The sequence below is a fragment of the Sus scrofa genome, chromosome X, assembly GCF_054392235.1.
Source record: "Sus scrofa isolate SSC_HxYL_T2T_F1_AM1 chromosome X, Sscrofa_HxYL_maternal_Yorkshire_Landrace_v2.0, whole genome shotgun sequence".
NCBI classification, from domain to species: domain Eukaryota; kingdom Metazoa; phylum Chordata; class Mammalia; order Artiodactyla; family Suidae; genus Sus; species Sus scrofa.
In genome coordinates, this window is record NC_139401.1 from 108650797 (window position 1) to 108674159 (window position 23363).

General features: G+C 41.8%; 3 protein-coding genes and 1 long non-coding RNA gene across 17 annotated transcripts in view; 3 read left to right on the forward strand and 1 right to left on the reverse strand.

Annotated features, from left to right (window-relative positions):
- LOC106507023 (uncharacterized) lies at nucleotides 1-13181 on the reverse strand. Of its 6 annotated transcripts, none has more exons than XR_014835577.1 (4): nucleotides 12807-13181; nucleotides 9868-9965; nucleotides 2101-2271; nucleotides 1299-1809 (listed from the first exon to the last, which is right to left on the reverse strand). It is a non-coding gene; the product is annotated as an uncharacterized LOC106507023 (long non-coding RNA). The 6 variants fall into 6 exon arrangements; XR_014835576.1 differs by lacking the exons at nucleotides 1299-1809; nucleotides 2101-2271 and adding exons at nucleotides 4749-7140; nucleotides 11791-11976; XR_014835575.1 differs by lacking the exon at nucleotides 2101-2271 and having other exon boundaries at nucleotides 1-1809.
- Nucleotides 1-14847, forward strand: part of LOC146394774 (uncharacterized) — a 28560-nt gene extending 13713 nt beyond the window's left edge. Inside the window, exons 5-6 of one of the 8 annotated variants that reach the window (XR_014835555.1) lie at nucleotides 1754-1799; nucleotides 11181-12130. Coding sequence is in view for 5 of the 8 variants with exons in the window: in XM_085008310.1 (XP_084864436.1) it covers nucleotides 1754-1799; nucleotides 12828-13346 (565 nt within the window). In the remaining 3 variants the exon portion in view is untranslated. Of the gene's footprint in view, nucleotides 1-1753; nucleotides 1835-11180; nucleotides 12131-12827 lie in introns of those variants that run through there. The other 7 variants (XR_014835557.1, XM_085008312.1, XM_021080215.2 and 4 more) reach the window with 7 other exon arrangements.
- On the forward strand, nucleotides 13329-21395 carry LOC146394775 (uncharacterized). Its single transcript, XM_085008318.1, has 2 exons — nucleotides 13329-13472; nucleotides 21130-21395. The coding sequence occupies exons 1-2, from the start codon at nucleotides 13388-13390 to the stop codon at nucleotides 21393-21395; spliced, it is 351 nt and encodes a 116-aa protein (XP_084864444.1). The 5' UTR covers nucleotides 13329-13387.
- ZBTB33 (zinc finger and BTB domain containing 33) overlaps nucleotides 21241-23363 on the forward strand; it is an 8489-nt gene continuing 6366 nt past the window's right edge. The window contains 1 exon segment of one of the 2 annotated variants that reach the window (NM_001444395.1): nucleotides 21241-21495. The gene's annotated coding sequence lies outside the window, so the exon portion shown is untranslated. 2 annotated transcript variants of the gene reach the window in all.

Consider the following 23363-nt stretch of genomic DNA (forward strand, 5'->3'; position numbering starts at 1 on the left):
TTTTTTTTCATGATTGTACATATGCCTTTATTTTAAAAATGTTTGAATTAAAGTATAGTAGATTTACAATGTTGTGCCAATTTCTACTGTACAGCAAAGCGATCCAATCATACATACACATTCCCTTTCTTTTTTAAAATGATTTTTATTTTTTCCATTATAGTTGGTTTACAGTGTTCTGTCAGTTTCCTACTGTACAGCAAAGTGACCCAGTCACGCATACATACATACATTCTTTTTCTCACATTATCCTTCATCATGCTCCATCATAAGTGACTAGATGCAGTGCCTAGTGTTGTACAGCAGGATCTCATTGCTTATCCATTCCAGAGGCAACAGTTTGCATCTACTAACCTCAGATTCCCAGTCCACCCCACTCCCTCCTCCTCTGCCTTGCTTATATGATCTTCCATCATGGTCTACCCCAAGATATTGGATATAGTTCCCTGTGCTGTACAGTAGGACCTCATTGCTTATCCATTCTAAATGGAATAGTTTGCATCTACTAACCCCAAACTCCCCATCCATCCCACTTCCTTCCCCTTGGCAACCACAAGTCTACTCTCTGTGTCCATGAATTTATTTCTGTTCTGTAGATAGGTTCATTTGTGCCATATTTGAGATTCTAGGGGTTCCTGTTGGGGCCCAGCAAAAACAAATCCAACTAGGAACCATGAGGTTGCAGGTTCAGTCCCTAGACTTGCTCAATGGTTAAGGATCCAGCGGTGCCCTGAGCTGTGGTGAAGGTCGCAGACGTGGCTTGGATCTGGTGTTGCTGTGGCTGTGGTGCAGGCTAGCAGCTGCAGCTCCAATTTGATCCTTAGCCTGGGAACCTCTATATGTGGCAGGTGTGACCCTAAAAGCCAAAAAAAAAAAAAAAGATTCTACATATAAGTGATATCATATGGTTTGTCTTTCTGACTTAACTTCACTTAGTCTGAGACTCTCCCGTTGCATCCATGTTGCTGCAAATGGCATTATTTGATTCTTTTTTATGGCTGATTAGTAATTCCATTGCATATATGTACCACATCCATTCATCTGTCATGGACATTTAGGTTGTTGCCATGTCTTGGCTGTTGTGAATAGTGCTGCAGTGAACATAGGGGTGCGTGTATGTTTTTCATTGAAAGTTTTGTCCTGATACATGCCCAGGAGTGGGACTGCTGGATCATATATACGACAGTTCTTTTTTTTTTTTTTTTTTTGCTTTTTTGGGGCTGCACCCATGGCATATGGAGGTTCCCAGGCTAGGGGTCAAATCGGAGCTACAGCTGCCAGCCTACACCACAGCTCACAGCAACGCCGGATCGTTAACCCCCGAGCGAGGCCAGGGATCAAACCCTCAACCTCATGGTTCCTAGTCGGATTCATTTCCACTGCGCCACGACGGGAACTCCTGATAGTTCTATATTTAGTTTTCTGAGGAACCTCCATATTGTTTTCATAGTGGTTGTACCAACTGACATTCCCACCAACAGTGTAGGAGGGTTCCCTTTTCTCCACACCCTTACCAGCATTTGTTATTTGTAGCCTCACAAAACACTATTTTGATTACAGATTTTTTTTTTTGTGGCACATTAAATTTTGTGCAGGAGGGAAAACCTCTGTAAGCTGAGTATTACAGAAAAGTGTACTGGGGTGGGGGGCATGCAGGGGATAAACATTTTAAAACAAGCATGAAATAACAGCCACGTGTTTTAACTTCATCCACATCTATGATTACTGAACGTTTGTCATTTTTTTCTTTCAGAAAGGAGTTTGCAAGATGCATGGGAGTGACTGAAGCCAGAGTGCAGGTCAGTAAACCTGAAAAACAAAAACAAAAACAAAAACAAAAAAAACTTGGCAGGGCAGCCACTCTAAACCCTTCAGGACTTGGAAACTTTGTCCTGGACATTCTCATATTGGTTGGTTTTTTATTGTCTTTTCCATGACTGGAAAATACATTTTGATCTTTGGGGGCTTTAAGGGGTAGTAAATGGGATCATTAAATTCCAAGTTATGGAAATAGCCCATTACCGGTGGGAACTATGAGTTCCCAAAGGGGAGAAATAGAACAGAACCACTTTTCCTACACCCATCATCCAACCTACATACCATCCAAGTATCCTCATTTATCTTCTATCCATCCTCTAGCTATCTTATATGTAAGATATATTTTCTTCCAATAAAGTTCAAGTCCTCCTAACAGAAGTATCCTTGGGATGTTAGTCCTCCTTAAAGCAATCCTTCTGTCTTTGGTGTAGTCAAGCTGGGACTCAGTCTGACCTGGAAGTATTCAAGTTAATGCATTGAGAAGCTGGGTTATAAGAGGGTTCAATTGTACTAAATTATTTAAAATATTCAAAACCAAGCATAATCTCTGAGATAAAATGAGTGATTCTGTAAAATATTTTGGCCCTGGTACAAGGGAGTAATTGGTCCAGAGAACACACTATAGGAGGAACTGGCATAAGTTTCGCTGTACTCAGATGGCTTAAAGTCCAGGTCCTCTGCTGTTGTTTTTTAGCACTTGGTAAAGCAAGGTAGGGAGTGGCAGCCCTAAATTTGTCTTAAAAAACAAAACAAAAACCAATTATGGATAAAATTCCACTGACCCAAAAAGGGTGAAAAGGAGAATTCTAATATATAGTCAAAATATGCCTTGCAGATGTCATACAAATTCAGTGTTATAAAACTACCAAATGCATAAGTGAATATTCTCTTGAGGAATTTCTAAGACCTTAAGTATTTTTTCCCCTTTTGGTGATACAATTAGGAACAAATGGGTTTGTGGAATTTGTTTGGTGCCAGTCGGGTGACTTCTCAATTCAGGGTTGACTTGGACCTCGGTTAATCTGAAGGACTTTTCCATTTCCTCAAACAGTGGTGACTTATTTGTAGGTCATAGGATCAAAAGGTGACTGACTACTCGAGACCACAGAAAACCTTAAGTTGCATCTAAGAAGTATTGGTGGGGGGAAAATCAGGATGAGCTTATTACTAGCTCTGCTGCAGAGAGCCTGTGTGCAGGCAGCGATGCAGACGGGCCGCAGGGCTGGGGGGTACGGGGCGTGGGGAAAGCAGCACTGGCCTCCTGAGGCCCCGGGCTGGGCTCACAGTCAGGTCTGGCCAGGGCTTGGGAGGCCAGGCCTCTGCTTTCTCAAGCAGGCACAGCTGGGTCAGAGGAAAAGAAAAACTGGACTTTTGGTGAATTGCTTTTCCTAGGCTTATGTAGTGGTCTCTTAGTGGAGTTCAGAAAGGAACCACAAGGGACAAATAAGGGAAAAGAGAATGTTTTTGTCTGTTTCCAAACTACAGCTCGAACCTCCCTTTCTCTTTCTTTTGTTAGAAATTGAGGTATAATTGACATACATTGTATTAGTTTCAGGTGTACAACATAATGACTTTATACACATTATAAAATGATCACCACAATAAGTCTAGCTAGCATCCATGACCACACAGTTACAGATTCTTATTTTCTTTCTTTTTTGCTTTTTAGGGCCGCACTTGCAGCATATGGAGGTTCCTAGGCTAGGGATCCAATTGGAGCTATAGCCACTGGCCTACACCACAGCCACAGCAATTCGGGATCCGAGCTCCATCTGTGGCCTACACCACAGCTCACGGCAGCACTGGATCCGAGACCCATTGGGCGAGGCCAGGGATCAAACCTGCGTCCTCATGGATACTAGTCAGATTCATTTCCCCTGAGCCACAGGACAGGAACTCCTGCACTGGCCTTCTTTAGACTATATACTCATGTAGAGGAAGGATCCTAAATCTTAAAATCAGAGAGCAAAAGTGAGGAGTCAGGCAAGGAGAGGAGGCCCACAGTGTCACAATTTGTAGTCTGGGAACTTCCAAAAGGATTAAATACAATGTAAATCCCATTAACTAGGATGTGGAGTGGACAGTGAGGTTTAATTGATGTGGTTTTGTTTGTTCTTTTTTTTTTTGATAGTTGCTAGGCATCCCAGGAAAAGCCTTTTGTATGACCCCACCTCCACACTGTTTTAAAAAATGTATTGAAGTATAATTAACATACAACATTATATTAGTTTGAAGTATAAAACATGATTTGATAATTGTATAAATTGGGAAATGATCACAATAAGTTTAGTTAACATCTGTCATCACAGAGCTAAAAAACTTTTCTTCTTAGGAGAACTTTAAGATCTACTCTCTTAGCAACTTTCAAATAGGCAAACGGTATTAACTATAGTCACCATGCTGTATATTAGATCCCCCATGACTTAAGTTTGTACCTTTGACTCCCACCCATTTCTCCCACTGATTAATCTGTTCTATGAGCTTGTTTTTAATTAGCGGGGAGAGGGTTTGTTGTTTGTTTTTAGATTCCTCCACGTAAAGTGAGATCACACAGTATCTTTCTAATTTGACTTAGCATAATGTCCCCAAGGTCCACCCATGTTTTAGCAAATGCAAGGTTTCCCTCTTTTTTGTGGCTGAATATTCCAATGTATACACAGACATAGCTCATTTTACTGTACTTCATAGATACTGCATTTTTTTTTTACAAATTGAATATTTGTGGCCATCTTTCATCCAGCAAGTCTATCAGCACCATTTTTCCAACAGTGTTTGCTCACTTCATATCTCTGTGTCACATTTTGGCAATTCCAGCAATATTTCAAACTTTTCCGTTATTATTATATTTGTTATGGTGATCTGTGGTCCGTGATCTTTGTTACTACTGTAAAAACATTACAACTTGCTGAAGGCTCAGATAATGGTTAGCATTTTTTAGCAGTAAAGTGTCTTTATTTGTAAAAAATTCTATTAAGTATAATTGATTTACAATGTTAATTTCTTCTGTACAGCAAAGTGATTCAGTTATACATATTCATACATCCATTCCCATATAGGTTATCACAGAATATTGAGTAGACTTCCCTGTGCTATAAGCAATAAAGTATTTTTATTTATTTTTTTCTTTTTAGGGCCACACCCAGAACATATGAAGTTTCCAGGCTAGGGGTTGAATCAGAGCTGCAGCTGCCAGCCTATGACACAGCCACAGCAACAGCAGATCCTTAACCCATGGAGCAAGGCCAGGGATCCAACCTGTGTCCTCATGGATATTAGTTGGGTTCGTTACCACTGAGCCACGATGGGAGCTCCCAGACCACTTTTTTAACTCTCAAGAGGTTTCAGAGGATGAATGACCCCTTAGTCATACTTGAAGGAAACCTTCTTTCTAAAAATCCATCATGTTCCTTCCTGTTATTACTTCAGACTGAAGATGGGCTTTTTAAACAGCAGGCTGTTTCTCTCGATATGACTTTGAAAGGGGTTGAATTTTTACCCTGCTCAGTTTCCCCCATCACCAGGGTGACACTGGCTCTAGTGAGGAGGGCAGAGCAGCTAGAGTGCTGTCAGGACACTAACATTTCTTTATCCTGTTACCAGTCAAAGCATTAACAGCAAGGACACTGTGCAGTTCACTAGCTAGCCTGCATCTAGGACATGGAAAATGATTAAAGAATACTAAAAGGGGGAAGATAGGAGCCAAGCAATAAGCCTAGGCCAGAGTTTGGCACGTACAGTCCACGCTCACTAGGGTGGGCCAAAGGGGGGGGGGTGCAGTAGTAAGTTTCCTAAGATATTTAGACAATAATGAAATAGTTTCTTCCATTTCATCAGTAGCATATAGATTCACATGTTGTATTTTTCTATTAAGACATGACTTACTCAGTATACTAAACCAATCACTTCTTCCCCTCTGACGGTTTGGTTTAAGAATTCGAAGGCCAACTGTTGGAGGTTTCAGAGGGCTTTCACTCTCAGAAGGATGTCCCCCGTTCCCATGGGTCATCCTGTGTCATACTCTTGAATGGACCCATTATAGCTGTATTTTCTTTTGGAGTCCAACTGGAGTTGGGTTCCTTTGTTGCCACTGCAGCCCCAAACACTCAGGCAGCCCATGCCATCCTCGCATTGTCTGCCCTTGCCTCCTCCACCTGTGCCTTCCTTTGGCTTGGTTTTGTTTGGACTGGCATGGGCCCCTGTCATCAGCATTTTGTAGTCCCTATCTTGTAAGACATGTTTCCTATGATAGGTTTTCCAAAGTGTTTTTCTGCCAGACTCAAATTTTTCATAGCACATCAACAAGAGCAGTTCACCAAATGTGCCGTGAAGGAATCAGGTAAATGAAAACAGTGCATTGTGTTTTTATAGGGCACATTTTTGTGTTTTCAGTAAAGCTGTGAATTCTCTGTATACTTGTTTTTGTGCAACAAATGGGGTTAGTACTGTATGGATTAAGAACTGCTAAGGAGGGAGTTACTGTTGTGATTCAGTGGTTATGAACCCAGCTAATACCCATGAACACACAGGTTCGATCTCTGGCCCCGCTCAGGGTGTTAAGGGGTTGGTGTTGCTGTGAGCTGTGGTCTAGGTCTAAGATGAGGCTCAGCTCTGGCGTTGCTATGGCCATGGCTCCGATTCAACCCCTACTCTGGGAACTTCCATATGCTGTGGGCGTGGCCCTAAAAAGAAAAGAAAGAAAGAAAGAACTGCTAAGGAATGTCAAGGAGATCTCTTTTCATGAGGTGACATCCCTGAGTCACTATTACTAGGCTCTGCATTTCTCAGATATATACACATGCAAGATGGGGTCGGGAGGGTCTCTAGTGAGAGAACAGTGTGTTGCAAGATGGGGCGGTGCTCCATTCATGATGAGGAGCTCAGACACAATCCTAGACTCTAAAGGAATCTTCCTAAGAATCTACTCTTCATTGGACTTTATAGGAACATGGCATCCAAACATTCACCTAGTTTTATTCTAGATGCTGTAAATTCTGTTCACTGCTCTCCCTTTTCTTTCTTTCTTTCTTTTTTTTTTTTTTTTGGTCTAAAATTTTTAGGGCTGCACCTGTGGCACATGAAGGTTCCCAGGCTAGGGGTTGAATCGGAGCTGTGGCTGCCGGCCACAGCCACAGCCACAGCCACGCCAGATCCGAGCCGTGTCTGTGACCTATGCCACAGCTCACAGTAATGCCAGATTCTTAACCCACTGAGCAAGGCCAGGGATCGAACCTGCAACCTCATGGTTCAGATTAATGGATCATTGAAAAGACACAGTCAGACGTTGACTTTCTTCATGCTGTCTTCCTCATGTGAAACTTCAGGCTAGAAAACCCAAAACAAAAATGAAATGTGATAAGAAATAAGGAATAACTGTTAACTTTTTAGGCATTGTGATGGTAGTGCGGTTATGTTTAACAAAGAAAGAAATCTCCCTTTTAGAGAAACATGCTAAATTATTTACAAATAAAATGGTATCTGGGATTTGCTTCAAATAGTTGGGGTGGTAGCAACAACGTCACACAAGTTAATTGTTCAAGATGGGTGATGTATACATTATTCTCTATACTTGTATACATATTTGACCTTTTCCATAATAAAAATTAAAAAAACCTGGTCATCTCTTATTTTGCTTTTGCTGGGCTTTTTTAAATACATTCATCTGAAAATTAAAATGCATTAAAATTGAAAAAAAGTTTACCTCTAAAACCTTAATGCCTTTGAGCAGATAAGTATGCTTTTGATGTTCTATTTGTTGTGACAAAGAAATTCATTCATTCAAACGTTTATGCCACAGACTGCTAGTAGCAGCTGAAGTGGTGCTTTTCTTTGGCTCTTCATCCTCTATGGTATATGTTCATCAGACTGAATATTAAGAAAACAGTAGTAAGAGTCTGAAAAGTGTTAAAATATGGACTACAGGAGTTTCCATCGTGGCTCAGGGGAAACAAATCTGACTAGTATCCATAAGGACTCAGGTTTGATCCCTGGCCTTGCTCAGTGGGTTAAGAATCTGGTGTTGCCGTGAGCTGTGGTGTAGGTCGAAGTTTCGGCTCAGATCTGGTGTGGCTGTGGTGTAGGCTGGTGGCTATAGCTCCCATTAGACCCCTAGCCTGGGAACCCGCATGTGCCAGGGGTGAGGCCCTAAAAAGACAAAGGAAAAAATATATGGACTACAGAGTATATTATAGACCTAAATTTTTTTTTGGCTTTTTGGTTTTTTAAATTAGACCTAAGTTTTTTCAGTAACAAATTGATTTGCCCAAGAACTATTAAAAGCCAGCACTGAACTGCTTTTGTAACAGTACAGTTTAAGGGTCAACCAATTTCAAAATAATATAAAAGTCATTTGCATAATGTTTTCAAGTTTTTTGGTTTTTTTGTCTTTTTGCCTTTTCTAGGGCCGCTCCCGCGGCATATGGAGGTTCCCAGGCTAGGGGTCTAATTGGAGCTGTAGCCACCGGCCTAGGCCAGAGCCACAGCAACGTGGGATCTGAGCCGCATCTGCAACCTACACCACAGCTCATGGCAATGCCGGATCCTCAACCCACTCAGCAAGGCCAGGGATTGAACCCGCAACCTCATGGTTCCCAGTCAGATTCGTTAACCACTGAGCCACAAAGGGAACTCCTGTTTTCAAGTTTATAAAGTGCTATTCACACTTCAGCCAGCATGGAGGATTTGTATTTTCAGAAGAAACCACAGGGCAAAAGTAAGAAAACAGGAACCATAAGGAAAGATGAAAGAAACTGGAGCTAAGAAGGCTGAGGGAGGAAAGTTCCTGTTGTGGCTCAGTGATAAGGAACCCAACTAGTATCCATGAGGATGCAGGTTCGATCCCTGGCCTCACTCAGTGGGTTAAGGATCTGGCGTTGCTGTGAGCTGCAGTGTAGGTCACAGACTCGGCTCAGATCCTGTGATGCTGTGGTGTAGGCTGGCACCTGCAGCTTGGATTCAACCCGTAGTCTGGGAACTTCCATATGCTGCAGGTACAGCCCTAAAAAGCAAAAAAAAAAAAAAAAAGGAAGAAGGCTGAGGGAACACTTCGTAATTCTATTCTATGTGAGTTAAGTTTTATTTGGGGCAAAACTAGGACTATAGCCCAGGAAGCAGCATTTCAGAGAGCTCTGAGAAACCGCTCCCAGAGGCAGGGGGAAGGTCAGTATATATGTGACTTTGGTGAAGGGGGGGCACATGCAATCAAGCACACATTTTACAGAAGATTGCTGCTAGTGTCACGAAGGCTAATGCTGGTCATGAGGAGCAGATGTTACCATGAAGGGTTTTAGTGCTTTTCTAGATATGAGGAGATGCAAGAATTGGGCTCATAAAATCTCCTAAAAATATCTATCTGTAGACCTGTTCTGCCAGTTTTCTCAGAGCACAGAGTGTCTCACTCCTAATTTCCACCCTGAGCTCTTTCAGGGGGTGTTGAGGGTCAGCAGCTGCAGCGGCTTATGGTTTAATCCTTACAGAGGTAAATGGCAAGTGCCAGTCTCCAGCAGGCAAAAAAAAAAAAAAAAAAAATTCAAAACAATATAAATGCAGTATTTGTTTTAACAGTCAACCCTTCTATGAATAGGAAACTGACCACTCCCCATAATTATAATTTAAAGAGAACAGTTAGCATGCTAAAATCCACTAGCAACATGTTTTCTTAGGGATGTTCCACGGTTGTTTCTTTTTTGGGCGGGGGCATGATTGAAGCATTAGGAAGTTCCCAGGCCAGGGGTTGAACCCATGCCACAGCAGTGATAACACCTAATCCTTAACTACTAGGCCACCAGGGAACATCTATCTATATTCCATATTTTTAAAACTTAAGGGATATAAAAGGGAAAATCACAAGAAAGAAGAAATACTTGAGATGTACTTAAAGTTCCTCACTTAGTAAGGAAAAAATTAAATAGATGCTGGATTTAACAAATGTTATATTTTTAAGTGCATTTTTTTTAAAAGACTGTGATTCAGGATTATATTAGCTAGGGCTGCCATAAAAAAAAAAAATGCCAGAGACTGGATGGCTTAAACAACAGAAATGTATTTTCTCACCATTCTGGAGGTTTGAAATCCAAGATCAGGGTGCCATCAGGGTTGGTTTCTGGTGAGATCTCTCTTCCTGGCTTGTAGACTGCCTCATGGGGCCTCTCCTCTATGTCCTCAGGGGAGGGGGGCAAAGAGCGAGAACTGAATTAGGGCCTCATCCTTAAGAATTTATTTAACCATAATTACCTCCTTAAAGGTCCTGTTGCCTAATACAGTAACTCTGAGGGTTAGGGCTTCAACATAGGAAATCTGGGGGCACACAGTTCAGCCTATAACAAGATTCTTTGGAGAAAGTTCTCATACTTTAAGGAGCTCCCAATTTTCTAATCCCCTCTCACTCAGTTTTCCAGAAGATACGGGCATGTAAATTATAACTCAGTAGCTGAATTTTGTTTACATATATATACACACACACACATTCTGGACTTAAACATATTCAAATTTATACATATTCAAATTTAACAAGTCCAGTTATCTATTCTCCCTTTATGTTTTAAACTTTAATAAAATGGTGTAAATGTAAACTCAACACTTAGGATCTGATGTTCTGATAGAACTATCAAATGGTGCAGACTACAGACAGCCTGGGTAGGCTGTCAAGTGCATCCCTTCTGCCACATGCATGACATAGCCCCTAACTGCTCATTTCATCTTCTGCAATATGTCCCAGAAACAGTCTCACATTTGGGAGTTACTTCATTTGTTTATGCATATTTATGAAAGGAAAAAGAAGTCTGTTCCAACTTGGTTAAAATTTTAGTTTTCAGAAACCCAGGAATTAGTAAAGACACTTCTAAAATATGAAGCACCAGAAGAAGTAGAAAATAAGGGGAGCTCTGCAAAGTTCTATGTGACAAAAGCTGTATTCAATGAGATAAAGGGTTTTCTGTTTTCCCTTTACTTCCTTTTTGGAAAAGGAGTACACTGTATATCTGCTCTTTGGAGAACATTTTAAAAATTTCTGTTTTATTATGTTTGTCATTTCTTCTGTTTAATATTTGCTATTACCCATAAACTGGAAAAAAAAAAACCAGAAGCTAAAGTCCCCACAGTTTAGCTGCTTATGTCTCTGTTTTGTTTTGGCTGCTGTCTAAGGTATATGGAAGTTTCCAGGCTTGGGATCAACATGAGCCATAACAGCAAGAATGCCAAATTCTTAACTACTAGGCTACCAGGGAACTCCTCTATTTTGTTTTTTGTTTTTAAATCCTTACAAAATAAATGTATTTGGTTTCATGGGTAAGTTATTTTTTACTTCTTTATTCAGGGGGAAACATTTCCTAAAAATGTGATCACTATTTTTATCCCCCTTTTTACAGGTGAAGAAACGATGCGGCTCGGATCTGGTGTGGCTGTGGTGTAGCCAGCAGTTGCAGATCCAATTTGATCCCTAGCCTGGGAACTTCCATATGCCTAGGGTGCAGCCCTAAAAAGTGAAAGAAAAGAAAAGAAAAAGAAATGCAGCTTGGAGAGGTTAAGTAATTTGCCCAATGTCTTGACTTTCTTAAATTAACATCTGCTAAGCGGAGGATAGCATGCCAGATGGTGAGCCAATGTTCAACAACAGTCCATAAGAGAAATTGAAATAGAGTAGTTTATTACTCACAGGTCCTGGAGAAAGTACCCAGGACACCTTAAGGGACCACAGGGGGAAGGCAAGGTAGGGTGCAGGCAGAGAGTGTCAGGACTTGGGACATGCCTTTATTAGGGTCTCTGAATGGAGTACTTTGGGGTTCCCAGGCTAGGGTCAGACTGGTCAATTTAAACCAAAAGAGTAGGGATTTGGATAAGCCCCACTGGGTCTTCTCTAAGGGGGCAATATTGCACACAGGCACTGGAAGCCAGGGAGACTGTAGATCAAAGGGCTGCTGGGGAAGTCATATCAGGAACTTAGATTTGCTTGTGACTCTATCTGGGGCATGTGCTTACATCAGTTTAGGGTCCCCGAAAGTCCTGCAAATAAAATGGACGCTGAGGCAGCAATACCGTGAGTAGCTCAGGTAAATTCTTGACACCCAAGGTCATATAGGTATTAAGTGGCAAAGCAGGGCTTCAAACTCAGGCTGTCTGAATCCAGCCACTATTCTCCTTCTCACTGTGCTTTATGTCCCATTGCTGGAAGAAAAACAATCATCAAGACATCTCCCAAAAGTTGTAATTTCAACCTGCCCCTAGATGCCTGTAATGTTTGTAAATTTCTCATTTTTTTTTAACAGTCAAAGCACCTAGGAGGTATGAATACTTATACAGCAGTAATTAAAACCTTTCCTTAAACTATTTTTCCATCCCAGTTCTCACTTTCATTAGAGCACAACTGATCTCACTCTCCCCTCATTCTTCAATGTCAAGATTGAAAGCACTTCACAAGACCTTTCTCAAAGCAGCCTCATGGGCAGTTGCAGGTGCCCACATCACTGTTCCTACATTCATCCCATCAGGTCTTGGGGGAAGGTTTTCTCCTCCCCAGTTTAAACCCTTAATCTCAATGGTTCCCAACTCTCTACAAAGCATTTCCATTTACACATCCTGTTATCTCAAACCGATCTCTTCATCCATTCACACAATGATCGAACGCTTACTAAGTGCTAAGCACTGCGATTTCTGTAATGAATAAAATCAGGCTCCTCCTTTCCACAACCCAGTCTAGTGGAGAATAAAAACTTGCTCACAAATAACCCTGAGTAAATAAATGCCATACATAGGTTTGGTTCCCTGAGCAATGTCCGCTGCCAGATCAGAGGTGGAAGGGGCCCAAGGATGAGTGAAATTAAGGGAGAGAAACGGCGAATAAGGAGCTATCGTGGATAGGCAGAAGCAAAAGATAGAATGGGCACAAGGAAGGTAGAAAGGAGTGAAATGCGAACAGGAAAAAGCGGGTTGAGAGATGAGGCGGACTCGGAAGGCATGTGAACTCCTTTGAGCGAAGGTGCGGCCGCATCACTCACCTCCTCCTGGTCCTCATTCAGGAGGCTGAGTCCCGGCTTGTTGCTCCCGCAGCAGCAGCAGCGGCGAGAGCAACAGACGCGCTTGGCAGACGAGGAGGCAGAAGCGGAGAGGGTGCCCTCGCGAACCGCAGGAGCCGCAGGACTGGTTTCGGGAGCCTCGGCTCAGGCCACCCCAGTCCCCGGGCCGAGAGCAAGAATGAGAGCGAGAACGGCGGCCCCGCGGGCTCGGGGCTCTTGGACCAACTGCGATGCTTCCCACTGTGGGCTGCGCGAGCCAGACACCTGAGTCATTGCTGCGGGAAGAGAGGGAACAGTATCACTAGCCCAGGAAGATCTCGGACCTTTCGTTCCCAGAACCCGCCACTGCGCGAAACTGCGAAAACTGTGGAAATCGTTCCTGGTACGTCGTTAAAATCCTTCCCCAGTCCTACGTGGCCTCCAGCCGGCGTGAAAAGCCGTGCGTGCATCCAAGTAAATAAGCCGCCGCTGCAATCGGTTCCGCGCATCCTTCCGGTTCCGCGGGAGGCTCGCCCGGTCTAAATTGGATCAGAGACCATGTCTTTCTCAACCTCGTACTTGAAATGACTGAAAGGAAGGATGACAGACTACAGGATACATTTCAGAGTGGCCGTTTCACCAACACAGTCAATTCTGCTTGTGTTTCAGGTGCTTTCTGTGCGTGTGTCTGTTACATATTCAATACTATTGGATGCTTACTGTGCCTCATCCGTGTGTGTGTTTGTGTATGTATGTACATATACATAATATATGCACAGATGTGCGTATATATGTACATATAGAATATATAAGAATGGCTCAAATAGGATTACATTTTTTCCTGAATCTATCCTGATTTAAGATAAAAATCTAAATGGCATGAGAAAATCAAATTATTCAAAATGTTTCCTATGCAGCTGACAGTGTGTTTATTTTAGTGTTATCAGATTCAGCAAAACGAAAAAAAATACATGGACTCGCTTACATTTGAATTTCAGATAAACAATAATGTTTTAGTATAAATGTGTCCCATACAATAAAAACGCACTATTAAATAAGTATTTTCTATTAAAGATGAGGAGATAGCCACTATTATACCTCCTCCTGCCTCTCCCACCACCTCTAAAATGTATACCTTATATCCTAAGGCTTTTCACTTGCTGTTTGAAAAGATGGATTGGGAAGCAGCCCCAGATATCTGGAAGCCAGCCAGCACTCAGGCTGTGTACTTCTGTTGGACATAAGCTCACTAGGTGACTGACCAAGTGAGACAAAACAGAATCACTTCATAATTTTGTGTAAGCACAGACCAAAAAAAAAAAAAATCACTATGCCATCCAGAAAACACCAAATACCCTCTCTCTTGGCCAAAATGGGTGACTGCTACTTTACCAATTACAGCTTTATTCTGTTCTAGTCTGGCCTTCGTATAGATAAGATTATTGAGATGCCCAAGTATATAATTGCCTCTGCTTTCTGACCGACCATGTATGAATTGGAGCAGATTCCCACTTCCTTAGACACTGCCCCAAATCGTCCAAATACTGTAGTAGGTTCTTTCTAACATTCTCTTACTGAAGCACCCCCACAGTTCCCAATGGTGTTTGTTCTCCCTCCCTGTAAAGAATAATAAACCCAACTTCTCAACCATGAGTATATTTCTGGTAGCCTTTGGTCGAGGCTACCAGACCTTTGACATGTTCCAATGCCTAGAATGCCCTTCCCTAGATATTTGCATGGCTCTTTCCCTTAGTTCATTCCCCTCTTTGCTCATATATCATCTTTTCAGAGAGATTTTTCCTGGCTACACTGTTTACAATAGCACCCTCATCATTCTCTATCCCTTTAGACTGTTTATTTTTCCTCATAGCATTCATTACTATCTGATATTATATTATATATTTAGATTATATGTTTATTGTATGGGTTTCCTATTAGAATCTAAGTTTCATGAAGGATAGGACTTCATCTTGATGATTGGATCCACACTGTGTAGAGCATTGCCTGGCACAAAATAAATACTAACTGATATTTAATGAACAAATGAATGGATGGATTTTTATTGTATCAGAGTTTATATTAGTTTCATGCTGTTACATAACCAACCTTATTTTTGGTCTTAGTCCTCCATTTAAATAGATTGGCTCACTGCAAAATGTCCACTCTTAAGTTTTTGTTTTAACTCATTTCCTATTTGATTCCACAAAGGACTCATGGCTAGTATGTTCTCTCACTTGTTTTATATTTGAAATAAGCTACCTGTTGCTCTGGGGGGGGTAGATTATATTTTACTGTTAGCAATATACACTCCCTCTTTCCCAGTAGGAGCATTGTATATCCCTATCCCATTGACTTTGGAAGGTTTCAAGAAGAAAAGGAGAGAATCAGGAGTATCAAACAAGTTACTTAGAGATTCTTGTTGAAATAAAGCAAAAAAAAGGGATAATGATGAAAAAGCAGATATATAGTTAGTACTGGGTTCCAGACACTCATTCACTCAACATTGAGTAAGCATATCTGTCTACCATCCATTGGATCAAGGCAGGCTTCACAAATAAGTTAAATGTTTGAATCATGTCTTTCTGGAAGACCAAGCACTGCCAAACAACAGGAGAGGCACAGTGGATACAAAAGGAATGGTTACTCCAGGCTCAGAGTTCCAGGCACAGACGTGGAAGCAGTAAACAGCATGTCATATTTTGGAAACTCTAAGCAGTTTGATACTACATGTAGTTAACTCATTTAATCCCCAGAACAACTCTATGGAAAGGTATCATTATCTCTGTTTCACAGATGAAGAATCAGGCTCAAGGTCACACAGCTAAGTGAGAGTACCAGAATCCCAAGCCATTCGCATTTGCCCAAGTCTTTGTTTTCTCCACTATGTCTTACTGTGGCTTCTTCTTAGATAGTGACCTTACTAAATCTGTATAGCTAAGCATAACACAGAGGAAGGGCTCTAGGACTGAATGAATGTCATTTTTATCTTTTATTGTCATCAATTAGTATACATCAAGCACTCTGAAATTCTTGGAATTTTATTTATTTATTTGTTTGTTTTCTTTTTTGGCCACACCCATAGCACATGGAAGTTCCTGGACCAAGCGGAAGCTGCAGCAACACTGGCTCTAATCCACTTCGCCAGGCCGGAGAATCAAAACCTCCTCAGAGACAACTCGGGATCCTTAACCCACTGAGCCACAGTGGGAACTCCTATCCTTGGCTTTTTAATACAGGAGAGGACAGTTGCTGCCCTCATGGAATTCATAATCGAGTTCAAACAAGGCAAGCAGACACCGATATGTAGTTATGAAACTTGATTCCATTATCAGCCAATCAAAAACTTTTCTAGAATGTGAAACAATTGATATCTCTAAATCCATTTGATAAAATTTTCTTGTATTTAAAATCTACTAGTCTGTCTGAAGTAGTGTTAAGCCTGCAGATAAAAAGAAATTAAAAGGTGAAATAATTTGTTGAGAAACAGAAAATTAATGAAACTTTCTGATGGCTATTTATCCCAAAGGTACCTATTAAGGCCACTCGGATTTCTTGGTCTGCTCTGCTTTTCCTACCAAAAAATTCCTTTCCTGATCATTGGGTCGTCTTTAATTATAGGTAGCTATTTGTTTGCTTGTTTGTTTGTTTGTTTATTGACTGTGCCTGCAGCATGTGGAAGTCCCAGGCCAGGGATCAAACCCGGGCCAGAGCAGTGTCCCAAGCTGCAGGAATGACAAGGCTGGATATTTAACCTGCTGAGCCATCAGGGAACTCCCTATAGGTAGCTTTTTAAAATTGAAGTATAGTTGATTTACAATGTTGCATTAGTTTCAGATGTACAGCATAGTGGTTCAGGGTTTTTTTTTTTTTTTTTGGAGATTGTATTCTTTTATAGGTTATTACAAGATATTGGATATAATTCCCCATGCTATACAGTAAGTCCTTGTTGCTTATCTACTTTATGTATAGTAGTTTATATCTGTTAATCTCATACTCCTAATTTTCCATCCCCTTCTTCCTCTCCCCTTTGGTAACCATAGGTTTATTTTCTGTGTCTTTGAGTCTGTTTCTGTTTTGTATATAGATTTTTTTTTTTTTTTTTTTTTTTTTTTGCTATTTCTTGGGCCGCTCCCGCGGCATATGGAGATTCCCAGGCTAGGGGTCCAATCGGAGCTGTAGCCACTGGCCTACACCAGAGCCACAGCAACGCGGGATCCGAGCCGCGTCTGCAACCTACACCACAGCTCACGGCAACGCTGGATCGTTAACCCACTGAGCAAGGGCAGGGACCGAACCCGCAACCTCATGGTTCCTAGTCGGATTCGTTAACCACTGCGCCACGTCGGGAACTCCTGTGTATAGATTTATTTGTATTATTTTTTAGGTTCCACATATAAGTGATATCATACAGTATTTGTCTTTGAGTTATTTCACAAAGCATAATATTCTCTAATATCCATGTTGCTGCTAGTAGCAATATTTCATTATTTTTATGGCTAATATTCTTATATATGTAGAGGAGGGGAAGATCCTCTTAAGCGAATCATCTGTTGATGGACATTTGGGTTTTTTCCATGTCTTGGCTGTTGTGAATGGTGCTGCTATGAACATTGGGATACATGTATCTGTTCAAATTAGAGTTTTGTTTTTTCCAGATATATACCTAGGAGTGGGATTGCTGGATCATATGGCAGTTTTATTTTTAGTGTTCTTTTTCAATGAGAGTTGCAACATTTATTTTAGGTTCTCTCTTGGGGGTTTTTTTGTATTTTTTTTTCTTTTTTGCCACACAGGCACTATGTGGGAATTCCTGGGCCAGGGATTGAACCTACACCACACAGCAGTAACCAGAGCCACAGTGGTGAGAACGTAGGAGCCTCAACCTGCTAGGCCATCAGAGAACTCCCTTTTTAGGTTTTTTTAATTGAAGTATAATTGATTTACAATACTGTGTTAGTTTCAGGTTTATAGCAAAATGATCCAGTTATATTTTTTTCAGATTTTTTCCATTATAGGTTCTTACAAGATATTGAATATTGTTCCCTGTGATATACGGTAAATCCTTGTTGCCCATCTGTTTTATTTTTTTAATTTTTTTTCCTTTTTTAGGGCCATACCTGAGGCATATGGAGGTTCCCAGGCTAGGAGTCAAATCGGAGCTGCAGCTGCTGGCCTACACCACAGCCACAGCAACTCGGGATCCAACCCACATCTGCGACCTACACCACAGCTCATGGCAACGCCGGATCCTTAACCCACTGAGCAAGGCTAGGGATTGAACCCGCATCCTCATGGATACTAGTCGGAGTCGTTTCCCCTGCACTGCAACGGGAACTCCCCATCTATTTTATACATAGTAATCTGTATCTATTAATCCCATACTCCTAATTTATCCCTGCCCCCCTCCCTCTTCTCTTTGGTAACCATAAGTTTGTTTTCTATATCTGTGAGTCTATTTCTGTGTATAGATTCATTTGTATTGTTTTTTAGATTCTACATATAAGCGATATCACATACTATTTGTCTTTCTCTGTCTGACTTACTTAGTATGATATTCTCTATGTCGATCCATGTTGGTGTAAATGACATATGGCTGAGTAATTTGGGTTGTTTCCATGTTTAGGCTTTTATAAATAGTGGTGCTATGAACATTGGGGTGCATGTATATTTTCAAATTAGAGTTATTGTCTTTTCCAGATATATACTTAAGAGTAGGATTGCCAGATCATATGGTAGCTCTATTTTTAGTTTTTTGAGGAACCTCCATACTGTTTTCCATAGTGGCTCCACAATTTACATTCCCACCAACAGCGGACAAAGGTTCCCTCTCCAGCATTTATTATTTGTAGGCTTTTTTTTTTTGATGATAGCCATTCTGACAGGTGTGACGTGATACTTCATTGTAGTTTTGATTTGTATTTCTCTAATAATTAGCAATGTTGTACATCTTTTCATGTACCTGTGGCCATCTGTATGTCTTCTTTGAAAAAAAAAGCCTATTTAGGTCTTCTGTCCATTTTTTGATTGGGTTGTTTGCTTTTTCACTATTGAGTTGTATGAATTGTTTGTATACTTTGGATATTAACCCCTTGTCGGTCGCATTGTTTGCAAATATTTTCTCCCATTCTGTAGGTTGTCTTTTCCTTTTATTGATGGTTTCCTTTGCTGTGCAAAGGCTTTAAGTGTGATTAGGTCCCATTTGTTTATTTTCGGTTTTATTTGTTTTGCCTTGGGAGACTGATCTAAGAAAATATTGTTATGATTTATGTCAAAGAATGTTTCACCTATGTTCTCTTCTAGGAATTTTCTGGTGTCATATCCTACATTTTGGTCTTTAAACCGTTTTGAGTTTATTTTTGTGCATGGTGTGAGGGAATGCTGTAATCTTATTTGTTTTGCATGTGGCTGTCCAGCTTTCCCAGCACCACTTATTGAAGAGACTGTCTTTTCTCCACTGTACATTCTTGCCTCCTCCTTTGTTGTAGATTGATTGACTGTAGGTGCTTTTAGGTGACTTTTTAATTTTAGATTAGTTTTTCCTGGGTTAGGGAGTGAGCAACATGGACAGAATGGAAGAGAAGGTTTCCTGCCCTGTGAATTAACAGGCTTCCATAATACATCAGTTTGGGGCTCCACACTTTTAAAGCCCTTTCAGGAAAGAGACAAAGGCAAGGCAATTCTGTTGGTGGCCTTGGCGCTGTTAATGATGGTACAAAAGAAATTGTATTTTGTCTTACAATTTACTGAAAGTTAACCAACAAATATTTGATATCAAGAGTGGCAGCTACTGTCACTGTCATTTTATTTCAAAGATATGTCAACTAAGCAACTGAATTATAAATAGATCATAAAATTTCAAGATGTACATTGTCTTTTTTCCTAATTTTTTTTTGCTGCTAAATTTTAGGGGGGGCTGACTCAAAAAAAGAGTCATTAATCTGCTAACTAGTTTTGCTAAGTGCTCAGTTGTCAGGAAAATACTACCATCTGTCTTCGTTTCTTTCACGACAGCGCTCTCCTATTTCCCATGAAATATCTTTATATTAAACAATGAAACTTTCATAATTTTAAGTCATAATGAAAAACCAATGATGCAGTAATTCCCACAGACTGTTTTCCCACAATCCAAATCCTTGGATAAATGCCTAAGGAATTCCATATCTCCATGTGAAAATACAGCTGTATCACACTACTTTGATGTTTTACTATGTGGCTCTACTTTTTTGGAGGAGAATGTAGAATAGAGACAGATAGGTGATAATATCCTTGTCTAATTTCATGTTGAAGAAGATTAGATATAGTTAGATCTCTTTATTCTGGAATAAAATGTCCTGATGGACATTTTCAGCTAGATTTTTGTAGGAAGGAAGTGCAGGGATTCCAGCTGAATGTTAAATAAGTGCCAATTCAAGTTTTTGGAAACTTGAAGCCATATTATCCTATACAGATTTTTTGAAAAGAAAATGAAGGTTGTGAATGGCTCTGTTGAGGGAAAATGCTGCTATTTCGGTTCTTCCATCGAATATGATCAATAACCAGCCTAAAGGAAAATATTTCACTCTCCAAATACCCATCTTGTTGCTTCAATCATCGTGTTAGACGTGTATTACCAGAGGAGTTAAAATTACAACTCATTCATTAAAAAATTATTGAACACCTACTATGTGCCAGACAGTAAAGCTCTCTAAGGAGGAAATGCTATGTAAATAAAAATAATAAATTAACAATGCCAGTATTAATATTAATCTTTCAAAATGCAGCTCAAATTTAGTTTGCTATTCCCTTCTCTGTTCTGTACCTTATTTTTGTCGTACCTATCTACTGAGCTGTTTGAAAAGGTTGACCTTGGCTTATTCATATTTTTTTGTATTTCACAGAACCTAACATAAGATTTGGTACAGCTCAAACAGGTGGTCGGAAAATAGCTGAAATGAAGGCATTAACGTAGGGTTGCATCATTTAGTATTCAATTAAGAAGACGGTACTTGTCCAAAACCGAATCTATTTCTTCAAAGTAGTTATTATTATGTAGTTGTTATCGAGAGCTCGAATTATCATAAATCATAATGAGTTGGCGCATTTTATTTTATTCGATTATATTTATTCCGATATTTCAAGGTGCTTTATCATCTAACAAGCAGGCTATTAAATAGAGCAGTTTCACACTTGCAGAAGAAATGAAACATGTCTCGTCTCTCCAAGTTTTTACGCCCTGGAGGTTTACACGGAACGCAGATAAGACCGGCTTCCTTAGCATCCTAACCGTTTGTGGCCACAACACCCCATCTTTCCCTTTCCTTTTTCCCACCCTTTCGCCCTCCGGAAGGGGCCGAGCGCTCCCAGAGCTTCCCAGTCTTCCTCCGCCCCCCGCGGAAGGAGCCGAAGGCGGAGCGAGGCGCCGAAGCGGGGCCGCCTAGCCCTCGGGCCCCTCCGGAAAGAGCCGAACTGCGCTCGGAAGAGGAGGGCGCCTTTCGCTTCGGCGCCTCGCCCCCGCGCGGTGCCCTCTGTCGGCAGCGTGGGGCAGCTGTGGCAGCGGTGGCGGCGGGAGGCGGCAGCCGCGTCGACGTCGACCAAGACTGGAGCGACGTTTAAAGAAGGAGCCGAATCGCCGCGGAGTCCGGCGTCTGGTTGTTGGAGGACTCCCACCCTTCCGCGCGGCCCGACGACAAGAAGCGGCGGCGCAGGGAAGCAGGTGAGGAGCCGGCCGCGGTCCGGGAGGGGGCGAGGGAGCGCGCGTGCCTCCTCCGTCCCTGGGCCGCGCCTGCCTTCGCTTTCTCCTCACTTGAACCAGGAAGCGGCGGAGTCGGACGCTCGGCTCCTCTGGCCGTTTCTTTGTGTGGGCCCGGGAGCGAAGGAGGGGACGAGCTGGGAGGGCCGCGGCGCGGTCCCCTCCGCCGTCAGGGGTCGGGGGGGGCGGCGGGCGCCCCGGGTAGGCCCAGAGCGTGGGGAGCCCACCGCTGAGAACCGCTCGGCGTTTTCCTCGCCCCTGTGCCTGCGTTTTTGCGCGTCTTTCTCTCTCCTCGCCCCTACTTTGATTTAGAGCTTTTCGGCCGGGCCCATCCTCCCCCTTCCGCCCCCTTCCCAGGGCATAACAATGCCGCCTGCCTGGTCTCATCCCCTCCCGACACCCCACCCTCCTGTTCGCCACCTTCTACTTTCCCCGGCTCGCCTTCTGCCCCCGCCCTGACTGTGCTGGCCGGACCTCCATCTGTATTTGCAAGAAGCTGCCTTTCCGCGTGAATTGCGGTCAAAAACCTCGGTAGCCGCCGGCCGGGTGCAAGTGGGGAAGAGAGGGTGGAGGGAGGAAGATGGGGTTCAGCTGCCGCAAGGAGCCGCGTGTCGGTTGTTTCACTCTCGCCGGGGGCGGTTCTCTCTCTTTTCCACCTTCACCTGCCCTCAGTCGAGGATTTGGCTCACAGGGATGCAGAATGGCTTTCCCACAGTCAGGTCGCTAATCTGGGGGTGGGTTCAGATCGCTTTGGGCTATTCCTGGGCCCACCTTAACGAGGAAGAGAAGGAAACCTAAACAACAAAATGAAACCAAGTCCCGGTGTCACCTGGACCGGTTCATTTAAAGCATTTTCCCATTGGGAAAACCCATTTGCAAACGGCAAAAAATGTGGAACCGTATTCAGAAAATGTATCCACTGAAAAGTGACTTGTGTCGAAATCCCCATATTTCGGAAGCCCTGGTTGCTGGCTCGCTGTCCAAAGGTCACCCTTTCTGATGAATGCCTTTATGGTAACCTGGAATTCCTGGGGACTGCTAACGGTCAGTGCCCTATAACATGATGTTTTAAATCTTTGATGTCCAGAGTTCGCTCCTACTTTTTGTTTTCAAGCTGTAATTTTGAAAAATTTAGAAGACATTTGTGACGCCCTGCCTTCCACGTGTGTATAACTTAATAAGCACTGTGACAGTGGTACCATTTTGGCAACCCTAAAGGGGCAGAATATTAAAAATTAAAGTGTTTCTTTACCAAAAGTACTTGTCAACTAGTTTTGTTATATATACATATATACTCTTACAATTAATTTTTTTTTTTTTTTTGCAATTCAGTGTCATTGTTACTGGGCATAGCTTCTGCGAAGTGCCAAAAATTGTTTTGGGGGTGGTACGCAGCAATGCTTTTTATTGACATTTCCCCTCGCCTTTTTCTAGAGTAATGGGCTTCCCTGTTCCAGTAAGTTTACAGCTTCATTTTCGCTAATTCATTTGGTGTGGAGAAAGTTCTCATATCTGTGCACATAATTCTTTACCAACAAAATGAAATGTTTTGTGTTTTCATGCAAATGAGCTTTAAGAAATGGTAAACTTGCCTTTTCCTTTGTTTTATTTTTTCACAACAGCATCTGTTGACTTTTTTTGGCCCTCTGTTTAACTTTCCTCCTTTGGAGATAGTAAGGGTACGGAGGTGAGGGGAAGGGGCAAAGGGATGAAGAAAGAGGAGAGGGTAAGAAAGGTGTTTCCTAGTTTATCCAGATGAGGCATCCCAATTAAAATAACAGAAAAATAATGGGAAGTTTAGAGGTAATAATTGTCAGTTTTTATAAATGTTC

Bases quoted from the DNA above. Each gene is read 5' to 3' on its own strand.
- LOC146394775 (XM_085008318.1), top strand. From the start codon at position 13,388: ATGACTGAAAGGAAGGATGACAGACTACAGGATACATTTCAGAGTGGC. The intron at 13,473-21,129 runs GTGCTTTCTGTG...GCCCTCCGGAAG, and splicing joins CAATTCTGCTTGTGTTTCAG to GGGCCGAGCGCTCCCAGAGC.